A 25,058-nucleotide genomic window follows, 5' to 3' on the forward strand; every position below is an offset into this window, starting at 1 on the left:
GCAGACAGCAGCTGGGCAGGCGGCAGCCAATAGGAGCGGCCCTGGCGCTGCCGGCGTGGAGCGCGCGGGGGGGGGAATAACAAACAGATGCGTTTCCTCTTAAAGGCGCAGGCACCGCTCCCGCGGGCCGGGGGGGGGGGGAACCATGGCGGGGGCGGCCGCCCTTGGCCCACCCGGGGCTGCTGTGGCAGCGGCGGTCCCCCGCGGAGCAGGCCCTAGGGACCCAGGTGGCGGGCAGCAGCAATCGGTCGCCGGTGGATGATCTGTATTGGCGTGCAAAAGCGTGATCCGCCTGCGCGGAGGATGCGCGGGGGGGGGGGGGGGCGAGGGGCACTGCGCCAACTCTGCCGCATCGCGCCCCGGGGGAAACCGCAGCCCAAAAACCTTAGGTGGGTAAAAAATTGTAGGAAGGGAGCAGTTTTGATCACACCAACCTCTAAACCCTAAAATGGCCCCGTTTGGCAGAAGGCACTTTTAATTTTCGGAAAGACTTTTAATTACAGATCCCCCTCCCTCCACTGCTGCCACCCCCCCCACCTCCACGGGGGAGCACCCAGCTTTGGTAAGGTGGCAAAGGCCCAGGCGGAGGATGGAGGGGAAAGGGGGGTAACAGTAGTCACTTTCTAATAGTCTGCATTTTATTTCTGCCTTTAAACGCCAAGGCAATTAGCCCACATTAAATAAACACGCGGTAATGACTGGTACCTGCTTCACGCAGAGGTCGTCCGACTCTTCGCCGCGGCCGAAGCCCAGGGCTGCTTCAACAGCACCGAGCCCCATCACCAACTTCCACCAGTACTAGCCCAACTCCTTAAAACACGCCATGGGATCATAATTGCAAATGAAGACATTATCTATTTCTCCTGGAAATCTCCATTAGCTTCATCCCACTGCTTACCGTGATTTTTTTTTTTTCAGTGGTGATCTTGGCAATCCTCTACCCAAATACCTGCGGGCACGCTCCGTGCAGACCTAGTACGTACGCATGTCCCTGCGCGCACATGCATACATGCATAGGGCAGCACACAGCTAAGCCAGAAAAATGTGCGAGGGCAAAATTACATGCAATCACCTCAAAGCATTGTAATTAAAACAGCATGCAGCTCCGAACACGGCGATTTGGAGGCTTCTCGCTGCACGTGTGTTAGTTTCGGCTCACGACAGCACATGCATGGCACACCACTGCATGAGTGCTGGCAACAGTAGTTCAGCACTGTATAAAGTAGAGTTTTAATAATGTTTTCTATCTGTCCTTTTCTCACATCAAGGGATAAAAGTTATATATCTTATGGGCCAAAATATATTTGCTTTATGAGCTTAATCTTGTTCTAACGCTCTACTGCTTTAGCAAATCCTTAAAAACATTTTAAGCAATTCTCTAGTGACTGGTAATTATTGGTAAGTGCAAGGGCAATGTTCTGTTCCATATGTTAACTATATGGACTTTAATACACACTAAGTGAGGGGCAATGCAAGGTAATATTTCTATTAGTTGTGATACTCTTTTTTATATTTTTTTTTTAATTACTTGTGGGTATGAAAAAAAACTTCTACCTCGTGATATAAAGTAAATATGGTTTTCTTCCACACAGGCAAAATACACCCCTCTGATCGCATTACTAAAATGGATGCTGGCTAGCTAAGGGACTCTATAGACCAGATTTAAAAAATACAAAATGACTTTTTTTTCCCCCGTAAGCTAGTGGTACTACCAAGTACAATTTAAATATGCTATTAACGAAGATGCAAGCACCATGGTAGTTACTAGCTACTAAATACACTCAAATGAAGAAGGAAATTGCCGTGTTATCTTTAGACGGCTACGAAACCAACATAACAGGAGCCTACTTTGAAGGCTTACTTTAAGCTGCTGCTTCTTTTCTTAGATAACCTCCTTCCTCTTCAAGCCCAGCAGCAAGAGCTAACACATCAGGTTTTTAGACCATCTCACCAGTGCTAAATGAAGCCATATTTAACAGATCTAGACAAGGTTATATATGGGAAGCGGTGAAAAAATTTGCTTGAACTTTAAAGCCCCGAGACTTCTGAAAAGTGACGACAAGTACCCAGAGTTGGAACCATCAGCAAAATAAATTTACACATCATCAAGAGGCTGCTGCTTAACAGTGGAATTTTTTTTTCACCCAAAGGCGAGTTGCGCAGCAGAATTTTCAGTTTGCTAATAAAAATACATTATTATTTACAAGGAGAGCGTCACGATGCTTTAAATATATACAAAGCTCTCTGTTGTACTAAGTTTGCTTTAGGATGGTGGTTAACTGAAATTAAACTGATCTAAGTTCAGTATCACCATGGAAATCTAGGGGTTCACACAGCTTCGAAGCCACAGAAAAATAAGACCATAAAAAAGCCAAAATTTCTTCTGTAAACTGTGTGCTGATCCCTATGACTTACAAAAACTGGAAGCTTTTTAGGGTTAGCAGTGCTTCATTAGGAGCATTTCACTCATTTTTGAAAAATAAAATGCTAGCTAGGTCCTACTTACTTTCTCATTGAAGCTTCAAGTCACATTTTCACATTTGATTTTGCGTTAGAGTTTGGTTGCAAACTTTGCCAGCACAGCTTAATCAGCATCATGAATACTTTTACTGGGCTAAGCTTTCCCTGCTCAGTGTTTCTCTGCTCAGTGTCTGACATCAGTTTCAGCTTTTATTATCATTAGACTAGAAAAGCCTAATTGATAAAGCATCACGGACTGGGGCTAACTTTTGCCACGGCAATATTGAGAGGGGAGAAAGTACTGGATCACTCCTTGAGATAATTGCCTCAACATTTTTATTGCTGCATTAGAATTAAGTGGTACTTAAAAGCTGCTAAAAATCTCAATTTCTTAGCATTCCCCCATTGTATTTGTAGCTGGTGTCACTGGCCTTGAAATCAAGATACCTCACCTAATATTGCCTTTACTTCTTTATTTGTAAAGTGGGGATACTTCAAACTTTTTCAGACACATCAGGAAACACCACCTTCAAGTACTTCAGGTCAAAGAAAGGTACTTTCATCTATTAGCAGCAGTTTTTTTTCCCCCCACTTGCAGCATCACTATTTTAGGTCCACCAACAAAACAGCAAGTGTTCCCCAGTGCTTCATCTTGTCCCCCAAAATCACCAAGACACCTGACAGTGAAGCTGTAAGACCTTCACTACCCACAGCACGCTGTCACTCATCTTCCTTCCCATAGCAATATTCCACGTCTTACAATGAAGAACTAGACCACCCGTAAATCCGGCTTAACTAGCCCCAGAACCGTGGCAAAACTCAGAATCTGTAACTGAACGAGCACCTACTTTTAATCCAGCTCTGCATTGCAGTTTCCCCATCAGCTCTCACTACTGGGAAGTGTGGAGGGACAGAGCCCTGCTGAACATCAGCAGAGATGAGCAGGGCTGCGGCGGCCTCCTGCGGCAAGCTGGAGGAGGACAGGCAGGAACCGGCCCGGTTGCCATCCTGCTTTTTGTTAAGGTTTTGTGGCTTTTGTTTTCCACACGCTTTCAAGCAGGGCATTTCACATAGCCAGGAAAACAATCCATTCTCCACGCACCCAGGAAATTCCAGGGACAAACCAGGATCTCTGAGATTTCTACTAACACCAATGATCTCGCTCATCAATGTGGAAAAGTGTATCCTGAAAATACATGAAAATAGCTGCACCTCAAACCTTCTTGCTTTGGATAAACTGTCAAGTTCTTCTGAATATTCTGTTTGAGTACCAAGTCTTAGTGCTGCAGATTTATGATGGGTTACACAACCTGAAGTGATCATAGACGAATACTTTCCCTGTTAAAAGACACATGAACATTCATTAATGCTTCCCAGTTCCCTATTCTGGTTTACCAACCATTTAGCATGTGCAGTAAAGAAGTAAAATACTGCCCAGAGCAGTCTGGGGAATCCTCTCATCAGCTTGCCAAAATCCTCTAAAAGTTGCTAAATAGTGTTACATACAAAAACCCCACTTCACCTCTCTTACCTAATATGAAGCCTCAAGGCTTTAAAATTACACTTGACCTTAAAACCTAGTATTTAATGTAATTCAATAGAAATCCAGTAGGAAAACCGGAAATTTACCCCTAGGACTAGAGGAAACGTTAATCTGCTTATCATCAGAAAAAGAAAGCACCGTATTTACAGCAAACTATCATCCAACACAGGACAACACAACACTGTACAGAAACTTGCTACAAGTAGAATACCTGTTAATACGAACATAGTCAAAACATAGCTAGTTTGCTGCCCCCAATTCAGAAGCAGAAACCTGTCAACTGTCAAAGGCTTTTTATACTCCATAATCCATTGATCTTTCATTGATCATCCACAATCTTTTGCGTAAGTCTTCTACAAAAGTGAGCAGGTAGAAGACGCACTGCGTGGGGAAGATAGTTAATTATAGCAAGTGTCCTTAGGACACTACAGAAAGGTATTTCAGGATAATTTAAAGGCCGCGGTAGAATAATTTTTAAAATTAAGTCTAAATTATCATCTATTTACCATTTCAACAGAGACAAAATATAAAATTATGATTAATAACCAATTGAAAAAAGCAGATAAAGCCCTTTTACAATGAAGGCTCTCATTTCAATCTCAGGCCAGTTCCTCCACTACCATATCTTACATGTAGAGATAACTGAGTGTTTTTGTTCCCCCCATTCAATTCAGGTATGATATACATACATAGATAGGACACAATATCCTCCACATCTGTGAACTGCTACATTCTGTAATTAAACTAATGAGCCTGATTATAGGTCAGAGCTGATGTCTAGAACCAGGCTACATAAGATGATTTTGTCACTGCTTTCAAAACCCGACCTGTAATATTATAAATGTGCACATACAATCTTGTAACACTGCCAGAATCAGGTCATCAATCATAAAATCGGATAAACACAAAACAGTATACTTAAAAAAAGATGACATGTCCCCCAACCAAAAAAGCTGATATTTACTCAGGCATGCATTACTGTGCTTAGGAATTAAGGATCATAATTTCTAAAAATAAATAATTAGAAAGCAGCTCTGGTGCAGACAGCCCTTTTTACACTGAAGTGCAAAGCAAAGGCCAATGCTCTCACTTACACAATTGCTTTTGAGCATGGCTACCCAAAACACTAGCACATGTAATACTTCTCAAAATGTTAAAATAAGAAGCATTTCTTCGCTCATTTCACCTTGCTGTTTTCATTCATAAGGAACTACAGACTCCATTTTTAACTTAAAGTGCTACAATTCTAGACAAGTACAATTTGCCAGTTCTTTACAGTGAAAGATGCTGATGGCAAAAAAAAATATGCAGAATCAGCTCCCCTGGCATGCTGTTATAGTTAAGACACTTGGGATCTTCATCCTTGTTCCTCCCCCTACCGTTATTACTCAAGACCCATCTACTTCAAGCTGAATAACATATAGTAAAATTTCAGGAGTTTATTATCTAAATTTGTACACCTTTCCACTCTGATCTTAAATTTTGATTATTTGAATTTTCATATGGACAGACAGGCTGCTTGCTTTGAAGCACGCGATGCCTGTTCTGCAGACAGACCTTTGTTTGGAAGCAATGAAGCAACAGCACATACTGCACTGCTGAACCAGCAGAATTCTCTACGCTGTTTTCTAGCATCGTATATGGAGACCCCTTCTGATCAAGTTTATCTACTACTGTTTCTGTCTTAAAATAAATTATAGAAAAATCAAATTGGAATTGACTTTGAAAGTTTTACTTAAAAGTTCATTTGTACATGGAGAAGGCAGGCTTAAGTCCTCTGCCGGCTTCATTTAGCCACACATAGTTGCAGATACTGTGATTACTATATGAGAAAACCAATGTCATTGCCAAAAATTTCTTGAAAGTTCAGAGTACCTAAGATACCCCCCTCTTTTCAGCAACCCTATCCACATAGGAAGACCACCATCAAAAGCTCAATGTTTACTACACTATAAATATAAATATCATAATCTCAGAAATTATACTTTTAGGCAAAGAAGTCACAATTACAAAGTATTTAGTTTTAGATCTTTTATGAGCAAAGATGTTTTAATGTGTCACTTTTCAAGAGCATCAATCTTTCTTTACAAGAAAAGAAAAATCACTTCATAGATTTGGAATTCTGCAAATTAAAAGTGCATGAAATACATGCATCATCCTTCATACATAAAGTATTTTGCAATAGGGTTGAGAACACAGTAAGTATTAAACAATATTCAGAGTTAAAAGTACCTGAAAAGAATCTCTCCTTGGAGAGAGAGATTAACTGAACATCTTCCTGGACAGCTGTGCAAGTTCTCAACAAATGCTTTTCTGGACAAGTGGTTTAAAAATCACACAGCAAGTTCTGGCACATTCAAAACAATGATCTGATAGAACAAACATTCTACAGTTACCTCAATTCCACGTTATTTTGTTATAAACAGTTATCATGGCCTAAGCCCTGTGCATTGGTGCTCGGATTCATAGCCTCATCCATGCAACATTATCTGTCTCAAGAGATCAAACTTTAGCTCTTGTACTAAAGCCCAAATGGGTGACTGAATAAATTCAGCAGCTTTTCCAGCACTGAACTCCTTCCCTCCCATGTAAATTGACTCGTTCAAATTTCAGATAGTAAGTAGCAGACTTATCAAAGAGAGGTCATGTATAAACAGCACAGTCAAAAGCTACATCAGATGTAGGAAGACTAGTGGTTGAGAGATGTGTTGAGCATCTTTGAAGGCAGAAGCTTCCAACACCACTGCTAGAGAGAAAGAGGAAAAAGATTAAAGTGAAATTAAAAAATTAAGTTTGCCATTTCAATAACTGTATTTTGTCATTCAATACAGAATAAAGTAAAATAGTTTATTTATGCAGTGATGAGGGAAACTTGAGAGAAAAACTAAGTCATCACCTACCCCTTGAGAGATCAAGTCCAGAAATCAAGACTGGTATTTTAAAACTTAGCTTTTCCTAATCTAAAAAAAAAAAGTCTTAATGTATAAGTGCTATTTGGTAGTATTCTCTAAAACCAGAATTATATTTGCATCTTAGTAAAGGTGTGCGTGTTGGAAATTCGATAGCAATTAAGTTGAAGAAAACCACACTGCACAAAAACTATCTGGAGCTACACACTGGCTACTAAATCAAATAAGACAGAAAGGGTGGAAGTTTTTCATTTACCTATTGAGCTGCATCTGGAGCCTATTCTATAACTATTCTGTGACTGCTAAGAAAGCAGGCAGAACTATGACTAGACTGGATCATCAGCAGTTACCTGACCAGACATAACTGGTCTGGAAGGGAAACAAGCAGCTTAGCACAGAATAAAAAATTTCATCCTTTTCCTATGAACAGTTACGAAGTTACATTTTCCTCTCTTCCATTCAATGTGCAACAAGCCTGAGTAAGTTAAGAGGAAATTCAATCTACAGCCATCTTAACCAGGCAGATATTTAGAAGGACACCATTAACTCATTTGCCACAATCATCACATGTTCACTTGAATTGTGAATGCAGTAGTTTCTTCCACTTCATCCATGTAGAAATATTCCTCAGAAAGGAATTATAATGCACAAACCAATATTCTCCAACCAGATGGACTTGACATTCTAACACTGACAACCTACTGACAGACATAATGGAATAGCAAAGATGCTCTATGATTACAAGTATGGCACAGCAGCCAGTAGAGTGACACAAGAGCCCTTCCAAATCTGAGCTAGCAAGGGAAGAAAATTAATTACTTTAAAATTTTTTATAACAGTTGAGTATACCTTGCAGTAAATATACTCTTGCATCTGGCTACTATATTTATTATTAAGATCCATGATTTTCACATGAAGTTCCTTGAAGAAGTAGACAGTATCGCTAAACAATAGTTTTGTTCCAGCAGCATCTGATGATTAGATGACTGAGCTTTATACATGTCATTGTGTATAATTAAGCTACAGTAATCAAATTCCTTCTGAAAACCCCTACCACTAACATGACAACACCAAAACACGCAGGCATTGCAGGCTCAAATCTGTTTGACACATGTGTAACACCTGTTCACAATGACAGAACAGCATGTAAGCTTCCAGAAATACCTTCCTATCTAACTCCATTCCATCACACTTGGAGTTTCCTGGCTTTTGCCAGTAAAGTTACTTCCACGTCCACGCACATAAACTTAATGAATATTGAATGTACTTTTGTGGAGAGAAAAGACTAAAATTTACACGTCCTAGACTGACACTTGCTCCTTTTCTAAGTATGCATATGAATCTGCTTTGGGTGAATTCACTTAATAGGAACATTTTAATCTGTTCCTGAAACTCCTGACCAAACTTACGTCTTCTTTGGTCCCTCACCCTAAAAACAACTTCCATTCACCAACAGATGGTAGAACTATAAACGTGCAAAAGACTTCTAAAATATTGGCTTCCTTTGTGAAAGGACTATTTCAAAGTAAGTGTAACCTATAAGTGCAATATTCCTTTCTGGTAAGCTAGCTACTGCCATGCCATGGTAGCCTGACAGGCAGGTCAGAACCAGAGGCAAACCTAGACCCTTGCAGTGGAACTCAGTGTCAAACCCAGAACCTGGCTTAAATACTCTATCCAGACCTTGACCAGTAAGTCACAGTATTACCATCACATCAGAAAGGGGTCTAAATACAGCTGCAACTCAAGCTCAACATTCTTATCAGTAAGAATAATGGAGTAAATCTATACCGACCAAGTGAGTTAATTTTGGTAAAAAAGTGACCACCTTTACTGACTACACTTCACAAGCTAAACTATCTGGCTAGCCACAGATTCTGCTTCCTATTTCTCCTGTGCATTGTTTTTCTTTTTTGCCCTACAAGTTATCTGAAAACTAAAAGCAACACAAGAAACGCATATACACAGGGTACGCTTTCAGAAATTCTTTAGTTTCTGCCCACTAGAATATTACTGGAATAACTGACGTGTCTTGACATCTGCTTAGGAACACTTGTGACAGGTAAAATAGTGCTTATTATCTACAGGTATCATATCCAGCATCCTTCTTCCTAGTCATCACTACTTGTGAAGTGCACTGTTGCTAAATGAGTTATTTACAAATGTAAACTATGTAATTAAAGTTTTAAAATAAATAGACAACCTTTACATTAGGTAGCAACTTGACAACAACGTAATAGATCATCCAATTACATCTTTCAAACAAAATGATCTGTGTATGCTGCTCAATTTTTTTTATGAAGAAAATCCTTGGCTCACAATCTGTTCTGCAAGAACTTCCTTGGTTTTCTTCCTTTATGCTGGATAATTGTGTAAAAACTCCTTAAGTTTTGTTGGATAGTCTGTCATCACTCCAGTTGCTCCCAGATCAAATGCCCTCTTGTATTCTTGTTCTTCATTCAGTACCCAAATATACACCTATAAGGTGGGATAGAAAGACAAATTATTACAGAAAATATTCACATTTAACAAAAAAAAGTGACTTCTGACCTAAATTGTTTCATGTGAAAGAGACGATGCCGCATATATTTAAAATGATAAATGATTACGCTGTGATGCCAAAGACATGTACACAAACATATCCAAGTTCTTCCCCCTCACCCTCCAAAAAGGGGCATTTTCTAGTGGTGACTCCAACTTTATTTTGTTACCTGAGAGTTCAGATATTTCTAAAAGTCTAAATACGATTTTGTGAAAAGCCCAAAATATGTAAGCAGTTCAGCAGATTTTGTAGGCTTAAGTTTGAAGTGGGGGAAGAAAAAATAATAATCTTAAAGGGATTTAAATTAAAAAGTCTTTTTCCAAGCATACAATTCTTCCTTTGCAACTACAGATCTGCAAATATAACAGCATAAGCTACTGCTCAGGAACCAAAGAGCAACTTATAATCCTAGCAACACAACAGAACATGCTGGGGAGAACATGAACCCATCAAGGCCATATCTGGCTGGTTCAAATTCTCAGGAGGTTAAAAGCACACGTCCTTTAACTTTGCCACACTGTACCTGAATGCCCCGAGCAGTGAGGTGGTCAAAAAGTGCTTTCCGCATTAGCAATCTGCGGAAAGGAGAAAGATATTATTTAAGAACTTGAAGTATATATGAAATTTTCAACGTCTGTTGATGTTCTGTAATAAATTTTCCATACAGCGTTTAGATTCAATGTTTTCCACAAGAAAGTGATTAGAAACCTAATTATAGAAAACTTTTAGCTCAAGCAACTCAAGACTGGTTAACACAGATACGCAGAAATTTGCATTAGCTATGGGTATCTGTACCAACTCTTCCGAAGATCAAATCCAGCAAACTCCTCCTTCATCGTACAGGTACCCTGTACCATGTCCGATGAGTCACAATCCCTTCACTTTCAGAAGGGAGTTTATCCTTTCCCACCAGAAGACATGAAAACTCTCCTGGCCACTCAAGAAATCAAACTAAGAGATGTCAGACGCAGAAGCAAGAGCCAGAAGACACATACTGCAATCACATTCAACCTCTGAAAGCATATGACTAAGTTTCCTCTGAAGAACAGATATTCTTAAAACGCAAAGCATTCCATGTAAGCCAAACAGTATCTCCTCTGACAACATTATGAAACAGTCACAATCCCATGAAATGTGAAAGCTGCATTCTGCTAATTACTTGCATGCTAATTAGCTGAACACATTTAATGAAAGAAACTAAATGGATTACATTGGAATAATACCTACTGTTACTGCACCTCAGTATATTTTCATACACTGAAACAAAAGCGTACAGGAACACCTACGTAAGATTTGAATATGATTTATGCTACACTGACAAAAAAGCTAGAAGAAACTGAAAAAAATACAACATAACAAGTAGCTATAGCAATAGCTAGTCTTAGTTGCTTGAGCCAACTGTTAATATATAGGCAAAAGATAAATAAAAATTTAATTAGATTAAAATCTTACGTGTCAGCTAGCCAGATAATAAATTTCTGGCTTCTTGACATCTTGTGTGGTTCTTTCAGCCTGTTGAGGAAGAGAAAACAAAAAATTACCAGAGCACAGATTAAAATACTATTTGAGATGTTCCTGCAAAAGGAACATGAAGAATTAATCTTGCAGTTTCTCCAATTAGAGCAGTAATTTCACTAAGACAGTGACATAGAATTGGGTTACACCAGAGAAATGTGCTACATTTAAGAGAAGCAGCAGAGATGGGTATTCAGCAACATTTTGAGTCAAGTATGAGAAATAAAGAGCACGTGAAATCTCATATCCACCCTGTTACTGACTTGCCTCTTAACTTTATTCAGACTAATTTTTTCTCAAGAAAGAGGTAGAAAAGTCCAAGAATTAGTTATTTGTACAGCACTGCTACATACCACTACCTAGATGGCATCAGCACGAGCTGTGTTTTAAAGGCAGCTGCATGAAGGCAGTATTTACAGGAGATGCTGTAAACAGGAAAAATTGATATACACAGGCACCCCACACTAACAACTGAGTAACTCAGAGCTGGCTAGAGACAGGTTAAATACAGAGCAGCAGCAGATTTACATAGCTTTCTCTTTGGAATATACAAAAGCGCCTGAACTAACAAAACAGTATCCTCAGCCGGAGGATACTGAGTAAACCAATGCTCAAGCTGGCATAATCATTCACTTGCTTTACTATCATTTCCGTGCAGCACCCACCGATGGACTTTAACTCACTTGAGAATGATTGAAGGCATGGGAATTTCCAAGAATTCTTCCTTGAAGGGAATGAATGGCAGCAGACCAGTGTAGAAGAGGCCAAGAAGCAGGAGGACACGTTGCAAACAGAAGATGATGGGAATGTCAGCATTCTGCAGGAACCAGGAAAGAAAGATTCTAATTTAACTTGATAGATTGTTGCATCTGTTGCAATTAAATTTACTCATCAATGCATGTTTAAAGTTTAGCTCTTGCACCTAACGATTAGGCTGCCAACTGTTTACGATATGCCTGCCACTGAATTTAAATTACTCTTTCTGGTAGCCTGTAATCCAAGCAAATGTTTTACACAATTTGAAGGGGCATTGGGACCTGAAAAAGGTAAAGTTTCACTGGTTGCAGTACTGCTTTTGTCACCTGCCTTCTTCGTCTTTCTAGACTGCATGACACTATGCAGCGTTTTGTCTTAGACTAGTATTACCGCAAAGAACAAGCTGTGCTTTAGCACAGGACATGTTACAGTTTGACATCACTTCACAACACGTTTTTAAAGATGCTGGTTTATGAACCAAAATATCTGCGCACGGATGCTACAAAAATGAACAAATAAAACTGCTGTTCAGGTAGGAAATGGTGCGTTGTCCTGCACAGCTAAATCGGAACAATATCTGTACTCACAACTAGATCAATTTCACTCAGGTGAAATAACTCCCTCAGACTAAGCACAAATTTAATTTAATTCTAACCTGTACAATTCCTCAGCACAAAAAGGAATAGCATCTATAGCTGTAAAACAGCTTTATACCAATATAACCATGTGTCAACTAGTGGCCACATCCATTATTTTCATAAAAAGAAACACACAATAAGCAATCCTTAGAAAAATTGCTTTTGTACCAGATGAATGATGTGCAAAACAGGCTCTAAGAGTTCCTGGCATAAAATCATAACACCCTATATTTTACAGAACAAGACTAAAACATGACTAAGATTAACTCCTCGAGTGTTTTACTGCAGAATACATGGGTGTTAACTGTGCTTGACTTATTGAAACAGTGTAGTAGGCAGAATACAATCTAAGTGCAAAATTTCTCATCGCATCTAAAAGTCTTGCATAGCTAGCTAGACCTTAATTTACAGGGTGCTCTACTGTACATTTTGTCACCACACAGTAACAAGCAGGCAAGAAGAATGAAGCTTAGCTGGATCCATTCTTACCTCCTTAAGACACTTTGATACAACCTCGTAATTGACATTCCCCCATACCGTCAAATGCTCTCGCTTATACTGACTCACCAGCTCTGAAACCTGCAATATAAAAAAGCAGAACCCAAACATGTATTCCTTGAAAATTATGTCCAGCATTATTTAACTGAAACTCTATTTGCTACTTTTCAACTACATATGTCATTACAGAAGAGAGAGTTCTTCTATACTCCCTCCCATCTGAAGATGATTATGCTGCTTTGACTGGAAAGAAACAGGTGTTCAGGTCAACAGATGAAAGACCATTATACCTACCAAAAAAACCTAAGGAACTTAAGAAAACTAAATGGCAAAATAGTATCTGATGGAAAGCAGATTTCCTTTTCTGTGATGAACACTTATCTTTACACTGACATGGTGTTTTTATGCTGCTTTGGTAGGCAACAGTCCATAAGAAGACCGTTCATATGAAATACAAAACAAACATGTCTCTAGCAGCGTAGCATCAGTTTCATGTCAAGATAAAGGGTCAGTAAAGAGCTGTTTGCTAAATATCTTGCACAAGATCACTTCTCTGTCTTCTGTATTACCTCATACACAGAGCAAGATCTAACACGTGAAAGATGAAGCAGTCCAAGAACACAGATGTTAGTATCACAGACTGCTATCAACTCCAAGAAACTTTTCTTTTGGAATTTCAACACCATGACATGACATTCAGTCTCAGTTCAGCATAGATTTCCACGTACCTTTTTGATCAACACATTGTTGTTCACTTTGATGTCAATGTTGACAGGAGTTTGTGGAAATGCCTCAAACACCTCTTTCAGGAGCGGAATACGGTTATCTTTTCCCTCACAGTGACATTCTGAGGAAACAAGAAGGTTGTCACTGCTGTGGCCATTTTTAATACACCATAGATAAAAGCTGAGGTATCAGAGCACTTGTTATCTTAAAATTTAAAAAAGTATATAGTTCCTAGAATTAGCATGTTTTTAAACTTAAAAAAAAATACTTCACTCAGATAGTTGTAACTAATTATGACAAGCTCATTTCTGTAATGAAAATGCCCTGAGCATATTGCACATTTAGGTTTTAACTTCATGAAATTCAGTCATTATTTAGCAACAGTAGGAGTGCAGGCATCATTAAAATCCTGAAATAGCAAACATGGGCTCAGTTACCACGTACCAAATGGAATGAGATTAATATGAGATGAGACCAAATGAGAAAAACTTTTCCTTCTAGGAAAATTTACTGGAGGAGCATAATGAGTAAAAGGAACAGAAGGCAAAACCCCCAATTTTATTGTCTGAAACTGCTTGTGGCTCTAAGGAATTAACTGAAGGCTCTCTCCGTTTCTTTGTATTACTGTACATAAGCAAAAGATTTGTAAGTGTGCAAACAACATGTCATAGAACTCATCTTGGTGCATTTTAAGTATTTTGCAATTTTGAACAGAAAAGTTTAACACAAAATTTACTTGCTGGGCAACTGAAATATGGAAAGGTTACAGAAGATAGTCACAAAGCCCCTGAAGCAAACACATCTGATACCATCTCCGGTAGCCTTTTCTAGGTGGAAGTGTTCTCAGTTTTAGCCTGATGCTTTATTCAAATTACAGTCCCATGAACCACAGTTTTCACAAGAAAACAGGTTAGTCTTTTTCTAGGTTTTCCTCTCTTGCAGCAATATTGGTAGTGAACTTTAAGTCATACATACAGTAACTACCACTCTTTTCATTCACCCTTCTGAAAACGCCTATATTGTCTGACCTCTCGTAGTACTTCAAGCCCAGAGTGCACCAGCACAATGGCATCTGAGCTGTAAAGAAACTCTCTTCTGCCTTCTCTCTGTTTTTTGGAACAATAAATTTTCAATCAGCACCTTCTGAAGAGCTCACAATGGAACTGGAAAGTAGTTGCAAGAAGTAGACAAACAATTGAAATGTTTACTTGGAAAAAGATATCTTACATCTTAAACTTAGCCACTGCCAACTGGTTTGAAAAAAATACATTTTGGTTTCTAAAGCTAGGATTATATTTTCCTTTTAAAACTTCTCTTACCAAGATACTGATAGAAGCAAATCCACTTTCCTACTCCCTTTGCCAAAATAAGAAACTGCCACAGTACAATAATGGAAAATTAGTACAGTAAATTGAAACAGCAAGAGACAAAACCTTACCTTTCTGAAATGTGACATCCAACTTGCAGAGATATGGTGGAAGTTCCTTAAAAATAAAGGGAAGTAGAACACTAATTCAAATGTAGGGATATAATCATGACTTTTCTTGAAAGAGACAAAAAATTATAATTCATAGGCCATGTAAGTTACCTTTAAAGACAAAAACTGTATTTTTTTTTAAATCTTCTTGCCCCCAAAGTGATTCAGAAGCACTGCATTCATTCTTACTTCAACTATTTGGCATTCTTAGACTTGTGATACCTGTAGCTGAATAAGGCAAAATGTTTCCAGACACCTGTCTGAAAATTCTGAGAATTCCACTTAAACATCAGATGGAAAGACAGTTCTGTAAGACAGGCTTTTAAAACTGTCAATGCAGGTGGGATTCATCTACCTGTTTTCCCATTAAAAAGCTGGTCATATGAGAAGGAGCTTGTCGACTAAGCTTCCTTTGTCATCAGTATGGCAAAACAGGCCCACCTCCAGGAAGCTATTCATCCAAACCTACTACTGGAGGGAGTTAATCACCCTCTGGAAACATGCCAGTTTTTCTCCCTTGACTACACAGGGAGCCTCGTTAACTTTTTTTTTTTAGTAAGACAAGATGAATCCCCTCCTTAGATTTTGGTACCAGACACACACACACATGCACACAACCTTCCTGCCCACCCCAGCCACTCTACAAACGCATTTTTAAACATCATCTAGCACTAACATTTTTTCCTCAACTTACAGAGTATTTGAGGTCAGATATGTTGACATCAACTCCTGTTGATCTCTTCAGGTTCTCGTCATGGGACACAACCACTTGCTCATCTTTCGTCAGGTGACAATCTAGCTCCAACATGTCTGTTCCTATATTAACAGCACTGGAAGCGAAGAAGTCTGCCTTGAACCACACATGTATTTTGTACAGGTCCAAACCTAACATACATGTTATTCAATTAAACTAATCCCACTGGAAGTACTTTAGATGCTTTATGATGCAATGAACCCTCACAATCTTGCTGCAAAGCAAGAAGCAAATAACTCTGCTGCAGTAGGAAAGCTGATGCAAGAATAAACAACGTATCACGAACCAGAGATGGGATTTGAAGTCAGGAGTTTTGGCTCCGTCTTCCATAGAAATCAAGTAGCAGACCTGTCGACTGCAGCCTACCACCTCAGTATTAAGAAACCTACTTCTAAAGTATTGTTTCAGAATTTTGTGTGTGGTGTTTATTAATATCAGGACATTTACCACTGAAAGAAGCAACTACTTTTCAAAAAGTAATCAATTTTGTGGTAAGCATAAACAACAAGTGACAGGGATGTGAAAGCCTTTTTTTACTGAAATTAATCAGGAATGGATGGATCAGGAAAATAGCAATGGGGCTTTCAGGCTTTTGGCTTTTTCTGGCTAGCAAAACTACATTTTTAAAACATTATTATGATTTTAATGATAAATTTTTAATTTAAAATTAAAAAAAACCCCAAAACACCCATTCATATTTTTCAAAGAAAAATAGCTATTCCTGTTTCAATTCACTGCTTTGAAAAGTTCTAATCCGATCCCAAATCCACTCTATAGAAGCTTAGCTTATAGGAGTAAAGAAAGCAGAAAGTAGTAGTAATACTGGTGAAAAATAAGTACAAGAAACCTTACACCAGAAGAGAAAAACTAAGCTTTACTCGAATGAGAAGTGAATTGCTCATTTCCTTAGAAAAGACACTCAGAAGGTATCATTCCAGCAGACAGCTAAAAGTCCCAGCCTGAACTCTGAACAATTCCTTCAAAACACTGCGCTGTTCTTTTTTCTCCACCTATGAACAAACATCTGTGAGTGCAGTCTATATGGGACCCAAAGCTCTGCAACTTCAGTAACAGCCTTTTCCTTAAGAAAAGGGCTTTACTGACTGCTTAAATACAGACATGCCATGAACATTCACAAATGCAATAACAAAACAAAAAAAAATTAGAACATACTCCCGAAAGTGTTTAACATAATTTCTGGTCCAGCTGGGATAATGATCAAGAAGAGGGTTGTCAAATTAAAACCAATTTGTTAACTGTTTTCCAGTGCCACTGATTAAGAATTAGGAGAGGAATGAAATCCTATTACGCATGGAAGATACACAGCCTGTTCCGTGTAATTTTTCCTCCTGAGGAAAAGCACCTCCAAATATGTTGCAGGAGATTTGCCAAATTTGTAGAAGACGTTCCCATCTAGTACCACGTATTATCATTTAACCAGCAAAATTTATCAGAAATATTACCGCTTAAGAAATTCAGGACTGATGCTGCATGGAAGAACAACAACTTCCCTTGTTAACAAATTTGAGAATTTGCCAGGCTCTTACTAGCAGCTTGCTGCTAAATAAGCTTCCTTAAAGTGCTGAGTTTTTTCAGCTGGAAATCAGTTTGTTCTGCAGCTCTGTAATAACACATCAAATCTACATTGCTCCAGAGAAGACTCCAGATGCTCTCCAGATTCAGAAGAACGTGTTGGATTCAGATCCAACTGCTCCAGTGCTCAAGTTGTAAAGCAGGCTCACATTTGCAAATAGGATGGTAGAGCTCTTTGCTTCTGTTTAACTCCAACTGTTTTCAAGGGAAAGGACATACCAGGAAATATCTAAGAAAAGCCTTACCTTTAGAAACTAAATTCTATTAGGCAAGGCCTAATGTAGCACAATGTATAGAGTTTATAAATGCTAACTTGACCACGTACTTTTATTGCTGTAACTACAGTGTTTAAAGCTTTCTCTCTAGACCAAGTATGTTCATAAAAGAAAAGGAAATACAATGAGAAAATACCTGGAGAGTTTACTTAGCAGCTTCCTGTCAAGACAATGCTAAAGTACATGGCTGTATTAGGGACAATTAAACTGGTAATTATAGTCTTATGACATCTTTTATGCCAGATCCCCAAATAGTTTAAGACACCACAAGTGTCTCTTTTATCTTAAAAATAGTTATTTTAAAATCTAGAACCACCACAGAAACATTTAAATATAGCATAACATGATTACAGCCCCCAAAAATCTATTAGCCATTTTACCATGCAAAACCAAAAAAATACTGTCTGCGGTACAAAAAGCTTATAATTGCTTTCCAGAATATTTGTAAGTTAAGCTAGTATAGAATTTGAAATTACCAGTAAGGCCTCCTCCCCCCCATACATTTTGTTTATATATTACTGTAATAATTTCTTCATTATCATGCAACAGTATTAAATATTCTCCAATCGCTGTTAAAGTGTAAATAGTATAAATAAAACTATTTGCTTGTCAATACTTAGGTTACTGTCAACGAGACAAAAACAAGGGGGTAGGTCTTACGCTGCAGACAAGCATTCTCTTCTGGATTTGACACATCAATGGTCAAATATGCCTGCTTGTCCAAACCTGAAGAAACAGCTCTTGCAGGCATGCCCTATTTGGCTTCATGCAAAATCTGATGGATTAGAAATTGATTAGTGCATACGAGCCGTATAAGCCAATCCAGGTAACTTTTCACCATGCAGATACCAATTTTCTACCCAATTCCTTTTGCTAGCTTACCAGTGGAGATGGGAAGGACAACACCTTTACCCCTTCACAGAGGAAGCCAGAAGGCTTTCTACTGCCTAATGCAAGGTAATATCACTTTGACTCTGCTTTCTGCAGAATTAATATGCCTTTATTATTCAACCAAGACAATCTCAAACCAAGTAACTGAACTTTGCTATTGACAGTTGTGAGGAGTTCAAAAAGTAGACCTCAACTGCATTTGTTATACTATAGTTATAAAATAATTAAAATGGTCAGAAGAGAGTCAGTCAAATGTCTGTATTATAACAAAACATTATTTGACTCCTAGCACAATCCTTACTCTAAGCACTACAGCTTACTTCTGGGAATTAAATAAAAATAGGTTATGGTGTAACTTGCTTTGCAAGAGCCCTATACATATAAAACCAGTATGGTACTAAATGAAAATTAAGAAATGGTTAAAAAAAGAAGCACTTCCCAGAAAGTGTCGTAGCAGACTTGAAAAAAGGCAGGCCAGCAGGAAAAAACCCACAAAACTATGCTAAGCTTCCATGGAGATAGAAAATACTGCAGTACTTTCAATAGCACTGTTTGGTTGGGGAAGCTGGCACTCCTCAGTCTGCAAGGAAATGTGCAAGCTGATGAGGCTACTTAGCACAAAGCAAATTAAAAAAACCCAAACAAAACAAAGAGAAGCCTACATAATTTGGTCACTTCTCATTGGCAGCTGGAGTTTTCGATATGCTTTTTCAAATGGCTTTGAGAACCTTGTTAGAATTCACTACTTAAATGCTGGAGGCTTAAAAGGCTTTCCAGTACCAACTCCATTTTCAAGCCCTAGATAACAGGCTTTCACACATTGTGCCAATGAAGTATGTGTATGAAGGGAAAAAACGTAACACAAACATTTTTAATAGCTTTACAGATGGTGTATTAAAAGTCAGTTAACATTATGATTTCAGTCACAATAATTCTTGGAGACAAATTATTAACCTTCTGTATAGAGGAGGGAACTGAATACCATGAAACTGTAGAATACCTAAGAGAATTGCTTACAGCCATAACAGCAGTCAACAGATTCAGCCTTCCTGAAATCCAGCCTTGTATGCTAATTAGCATATTGGTATAGGCTATGATCTGAAATACCTTTTGAGAAACATCAATGTATCTAGAAAAAACAGTGTGTGAGATTAGTTACAAAAAATAGTTTTATACCAATAAATAAATTAACAGAAGTAATCACCAATAAACATGGAAGCAGTATTGTTTTGTGTTTTATTAGCTAGCACAGGAGGAATCACGCCTCAGGAGTTTTATTTCCAATTGCCAGTCTACCACGTTATTGTGTACAAATCATGGTTTGTGGTATACCAACTCCTTCTTGTTTAAATTGGAGTGATGTTTAGCAATCCACAGAAGTCATCCAAAGGAGAAATGACTTTCAGAAATAGGACACCATACCTCAAACAACTGATGGAAGCCCTATCTTTCTTGATTCCTTCACTCACTAAAGACAATGAGAACACAGCTAATTTAGGCATTATTGGTTCCATTTGTACTCACTGGTGAAAGGCTGCCATCGTGTTTTCCAGGTTCTCTCCAGCACCTACAAAAATAACAAAAACTAAAACATGTACAAAATCCTGTTCCTCCCCTCAATCCCAGTGGAAATAAATAAATTTAAAAAATGGATTAAAAATTTACATATTTGGAGGAACGACTATGAAGCTAGAGTCAGAAATCCCTGTTGCCACTAACCTACTGGGGAGACCCAAGAGACAGGACTTTCCCAAGGTAAAACAATAAAAAAAAAAAAAGAAAAAGAGAAAGACTGTTATCTTGGACCTGTATGACGGTTTGAATATACAAAACAAAGAGTTTATTTTACCAGAGGTTGGGTGCCCTGCTTTTCCTTAAAGGTATGGTATTTGGCTATGACAACATGCTCCACAGGCATAGGAACAGTATATACAAAAAGTCTGTTTCAGGCTAAGTGGGAGGAATAATAAGCGGAAAGGTAACTAAAGGGAAGAAAAAAAAAAACCACAAAAAACACCACACCAAAAAACGAAGAAAAGAAGTGCCCAAGACTCTCTAAAGCTGATATTCCCTAAACGCATAACCCAGTTGATGCTCAAAGAGATGACAAGCTCTTTTTTCAGTGCAAGGATACTTCCTGAAACAGCACAAATTCTCAATAAAGGTTTATGCTGCTGGCTAAGGGAGGTCTCATACACAAGGAATGAAACACACACCAACTCCAGTTAAGAAATGAAAGGACAAGCAAATTAAATTTTCTCTCAGGCAGGGGTAAACTCTGCAACTCTTAGGCCATCATTCTCTACATAAAAATCCTTGAAAATCAGTCAGTTTAGGGACTGGAAAAGGTTGTGCCCCATCTCCCTCCCTCAGAAAACAGGCAATATTATATACTGCAAAATGACTTCAGGAGGATAGATGTACTAATGAGGATATCTATGCAAATTTTAACCACTTCAACAGTGATGAATGACAGACTTTGTAAACAACAATTATAAAAGCTCAAATTAAGGCCTTGCCTATTAACAAGACCTCACCGATACATACTCATCTGTACTTAGTTACTTAATGAAGGCAATGCAATTCTATGCACGTGCAACTAGCAATTTAAAATTGTTATCAGGTTAGCTTGCGATGGTAAATTTCCGAAACGAAAGACTTAACTGACTTAGAATCATAATGACAAAATCTGCATGGTTTAACGTAAACCAGTATGGTAAATCCACAGCAGCTTCTGTGATTAGACATTCACCAATTTGATTGCAGAATAGGAATAGGCTGAGCGGCAAAAGTGACCAAGGGATAGAGGAGAGCGTGAGAATCTCATCGTGTACTTCTGATGATTGCCTAACAGATGGGAAAAACCTGCACAGAACCTGGATGATTAGTTATAAGTTAACTGCAATAAAAAATGAGGTTTTAGATAACTTATCAACTGTGACAATACAGCCCATACATCCTGAACGGTAAGAGAGGGGAAAAAAAACCTGAGTCACTCTTCAATTTGTGAACAAAACAACAGTCTCCCAACATTCCCAGGCAGAAATTTCCAATAATAAAGCTTTAAGTGACTGATCTAACAAGTCACATGTTAGGGAGGTAGCTACGGCAAGTCAAACCAGTTGGTAAGAAAATGCCTGACTTGTACGTAGTGTTTTGGGGAAATGAGGAAAAAAAAGTTGAGACACCAGCTGAAACAGGAATTCTAAATCAGCAACAAGGCTTTCACAAACCACACTCAGAAAAGGGAACTACGATAAGCAAGTGATCTGATGTACTAAATAATTTTCCCTCCTTAAAAATGAAAAGGCTGGGCTGACTGAAGGGCTTCTGACATTTACTTAAATGAACCACCAGAGTCACGTATTGCCCATTTGCATTGTTGCATTTCCCATGCAGAAATTACCCTCCCCAGCACACTTTAGCATCCTGTGAGCCAAAATGCCCACATCCAAACATTACGATTGCATCCTCTGACTTTGAAAGCACCATCATGGGACAAGAGGGAGTCAATGTCAAGCACTGGCTCAAGGAGATGACCCTTAGAAGTTCTGTTGTTTTGAGTTTTTCCCCTCAATGTAAGCAGAGAAGCCTGTTAGGAAGAATGCTGCCAGCAGGCCAAGGCAGGCGATTGTTCCCCTCAGCACTGGTGAAACCGTACCTGGAGTGCCGTGTCCAGTTCTGGGCTCCAAAGTACAAGACAGACATGGGTCTATCGGAACAAGTCCAGAGAGGGGCTGTGAAAATTAAGGGATGAGAGATTCTTGCATACAATGAGAGGCTGAGGGTGCTGGAACTGTTTAGCCTGGAGAAGAGAGGCCTACCAATACGTATTAATACCAGATGGGAGGAAGTAAAGAAGAGTGAGCCAAACTCTTCTCAGTGATGCCCAGGGAAAGGATGAGGCACCGGGAAAAAATTGAAATACAGGAAATTCCGTTTATAAACATAAGAAAACCCCCTTTTTTATAGTAAGAGTGATCAAACTCTGGAACAGGCTGCCTGCAAAGGTTGTGGAGCCTCCATCCTTGCATGTATTCAAAACCTAACTGGACAAGGTCCTGATCAACCTGCTCTAGTTGCCCCTACTCTGGACAGATAAGATGATCTCCAGAGGTCCCTTCCAATCTCGACTATTCCATGATTCTGGAAAAATCATCATGCTACCCTGTCTCAAAGACCCTGCAATCCAGTCCGTGTAGCTGGCTTTGACAGGGGACTCTTAACACAGAATATCAAGAGTTAAATTATTGATCTCAGAAATGACTAATTTTAAAATTATGCAGAAGTGAAGAAATAATTCAGGGATGCTTCCACTGATGAACTATAAACTGAGATAAGAAAATTCCTGCATGAAGAAAGAACTGAAATCAAAACCCACAGACTTGAAAAAAACTTCACATACAAAGCTTCATCTCAGAGAGGAAAAAGCCAAACAAGTTAAGTGTTACCTTGATCTCTGAAGTTAATAGCAGTAATGCAATAGGAAACCTGACACTGAGTCTAAAGCTACAGCATGACTAAAGCCTGATGAGAATGTAAGTCCCACAGGAATTTAAGTTACAAGGTAAACACTACAGAGAGTAAAGAGTAAGCGATCTTCAGTCTCATAGTACCCGATGAGCAAAAAGCTGCCGAGATGTTGTTCAAACGTTGTACTTCTACCATAGGTGTATTTCACAGCATACGTGTGGACACAGAACAATTCAAAGACTGTGGACTTTGTCTCTGAATGCCTAATGAATAATCCTCCCATTGAGTAAGGCTTCCCTGTTGTTCTAATGGTGCTTAGCACAACTGGCCAGAACACTTGCATTCTAGGCTTAGGGCTGTATATCTGAAATAAGATCATTGCAAAGAAGAGAGAACAAAAGAAGGTTAAGGAGATCATATCAAGTTCCAACAAAGTCATCCACAGGTTTTTAATAGCTTGCAAATTAACAAACAGGTAACAACCAAACCTGAGAACCTTTGCTCGTTGAATGAAAATACATACCTACCAGGAAATGGCTAATATATGCGTTCCAAACCAAAAGGTGCCTTTTATACTATACTTAAGACTATAAAGAAACTTAATCTGTTGTGTAAACTAAATGAAAGAAATACAAGTAATAAAATCTGTAATAGATCAGCTGTATTTTTTGTATTTTAATAACTCAAGGCAGTAGCGGTAGTTAAGGACCATTGGCTAGAACTGTGATCAAACACTACATAAACTGGCACTAGATATGACATTGAAAACTGTTCGAACTCAGCATCTGACGCATTTCCCACAGAATTTCAGGAAAAATATTTAGTAGAAAACTGAGTATATTCACGAATTGAACGAGGCAGCAAGGAAAAGCGTGGAACTGATCTTCGAAGAACACGAAAATACAGTTTGCTGTATTTTTTCCCTCCCAATGCTTTGGAAAAGGTAGAAGAAACTTTAAAAACATCTTTTAGCTATTTTAGACAGAAGCAACCAGCTACCCACAAGGCCTTGACGCAAGGTGTACGGAGAGGACAAGAGTCTCAAAATGGGATCGGTTTTACCACGGCACTGAACCATTAACCATCTCCAACAGCAAGGGGAGCAAGAAGAGAGTCACAGCAAACTGCAGTTCTTCTGAAACCAGCAAGCAAAGCAAATAGGCAGTCAGAGGCAAGCAGATTGATCTTTTGTACCTGACCTAAGCAACAGCCAGCCACCTCGCTCGTTAGGAAGAGAAATACCGTCATCCAGAATCATTAGGAAGAAAACAATATATACGTTCGAGAGGGAAACCATCACGACCCACGTCAAACGAGCCGATTTCGGCTGACGCGTTGCGAGTTCGGAGATTAATTCAGCTTTGAAATCAAGCACTGGTCAGCAGGTGGCACCTAAAATTAGGTTGCGGAAGGAAGGTTGAAAGGGAGCCCGCTGCGAGCGAGGGGCACCGCGCAGCAGCCCCTCAGAGATCCTCCTGACAGGGCTCCGGCACCGCCCGCCCGAACCCGCCGTCAGGGAGAGAAGCGTCCCGAGGGAGCGGGAAGCCGGCATCGCCCCGCGGGGGAAGCGGCGGGAGCCCCTCAGAGCCGGGAGCCGGGGCGGGCTGCAGCCCTCCGGAGCGGCGGGCGGCCGCAGCCTGCGCCCGCCTCAGGGGAGGGCGGGAAGCGGCGCCTCCGGGGCGGCTGCGGTGGCGGGCAGGGCACCCTCCCCTCTCCCCGGCACCCCGTCACTCACCGCCGCGGTGGGAGATGTGCCGGCAGCGGAAGCGCTGCCGCTTGGGCCGGTGGAGAAGCCCCGGACACTTGAGGAGAAGCGCCGAGGTGAGGACGTATCCGCCCAGCGTGGAGAGCAGGTACAGCGTCGCCGACATCCTGCGCCTTTCGCCGGCTAACCCGCTCTCCGCCCGGCCTCGCCCGGCCCGCCCCGTCCCGTCCCACCCCTCACCCGCTCCGGCCCGGCCCGCAAGCCGGCTCCCACCGAGGAGGAGGCGGCGACGCTGCGGGAGCC

At 39.7% G+C, this 25,058-nt stretch overlaps 1 protein-coding gene across 1 annotated transcript; it reads right to left on the minus strand.

The window, feature by feature from the left end:
• Positions 1-6,019: 6,019 nt before the first annotated feature.
• Positions 6,020-25,047, minus strand: GDPD1 (glycerophosphodiester phosphodiesterase domain containing 1). Its single transcript, XM_052804261.1, has 10 exons — positions 24,786-25,047; positions 20,102-20,144; positions 15,759-15,894; positions 15,026-15,071; positions 13,590-13,708; positions 12,853-12,942; positions 11,653-11,786; positions 10,907-10,966; positions 9,978-10,029; positions 6,020-9,390 (listed from the first exon to the last, which is right to left on the minus strand). The coding sequence occupies exons 1-10, from the start codon at positions 24,919-24,921 to the stop codon at positions 9,268-9,270; spliced, it is 939 nt and encodes a 312-aa protein (XP_052660221.1). The 5' UTR covers positions 24,922-25,047; the 3' UTR covers positions 6,020-9,267.
• Positions 25,048-25,058: the final 11 nt, after the last annotated feature.

Source organism: Harpia harpyja, chromosome 12 (genome assembly GCF_026419915.1).
Source record: "Harpia harpyja isolate bHarHar1 chromosome 12, bHarHar1 primary haplotype, whole genome shotgun sequence".
In the NCBI taxonomy this organism is placed as follows: Eukaryota; Metazoa; Chordata; class Aves; order Accipitriformes; family Accipitridae; genus Harpia; species Harpia harpyja.

Excerpts from the sequence above, each read along its gene's own strand:
- GDPD1 (XM_052804261.1), bottom strand. The coding sequence starts at position 24,921 with ATGTCGGCGACGCTGTACCTGCTCTCCACGCTGGGCGGATACGTCCTC. Across the intron at positions 10,967-11,652 it reads ATGCCTTCAATCATTCTCAA|GCTGAAAGAACCACACAAGA; the intron begins GTGAGTTAAAGT and ends CTTCCTCAACAG. Across the intron at positions 10,030-10,906 it reads ATTATCTGGCTAGCTGACAC|ATTGCTAATGCGGAAAGCAC; the intron begins GTAAGATTTTAA and ends TCCTTTCCGCAG.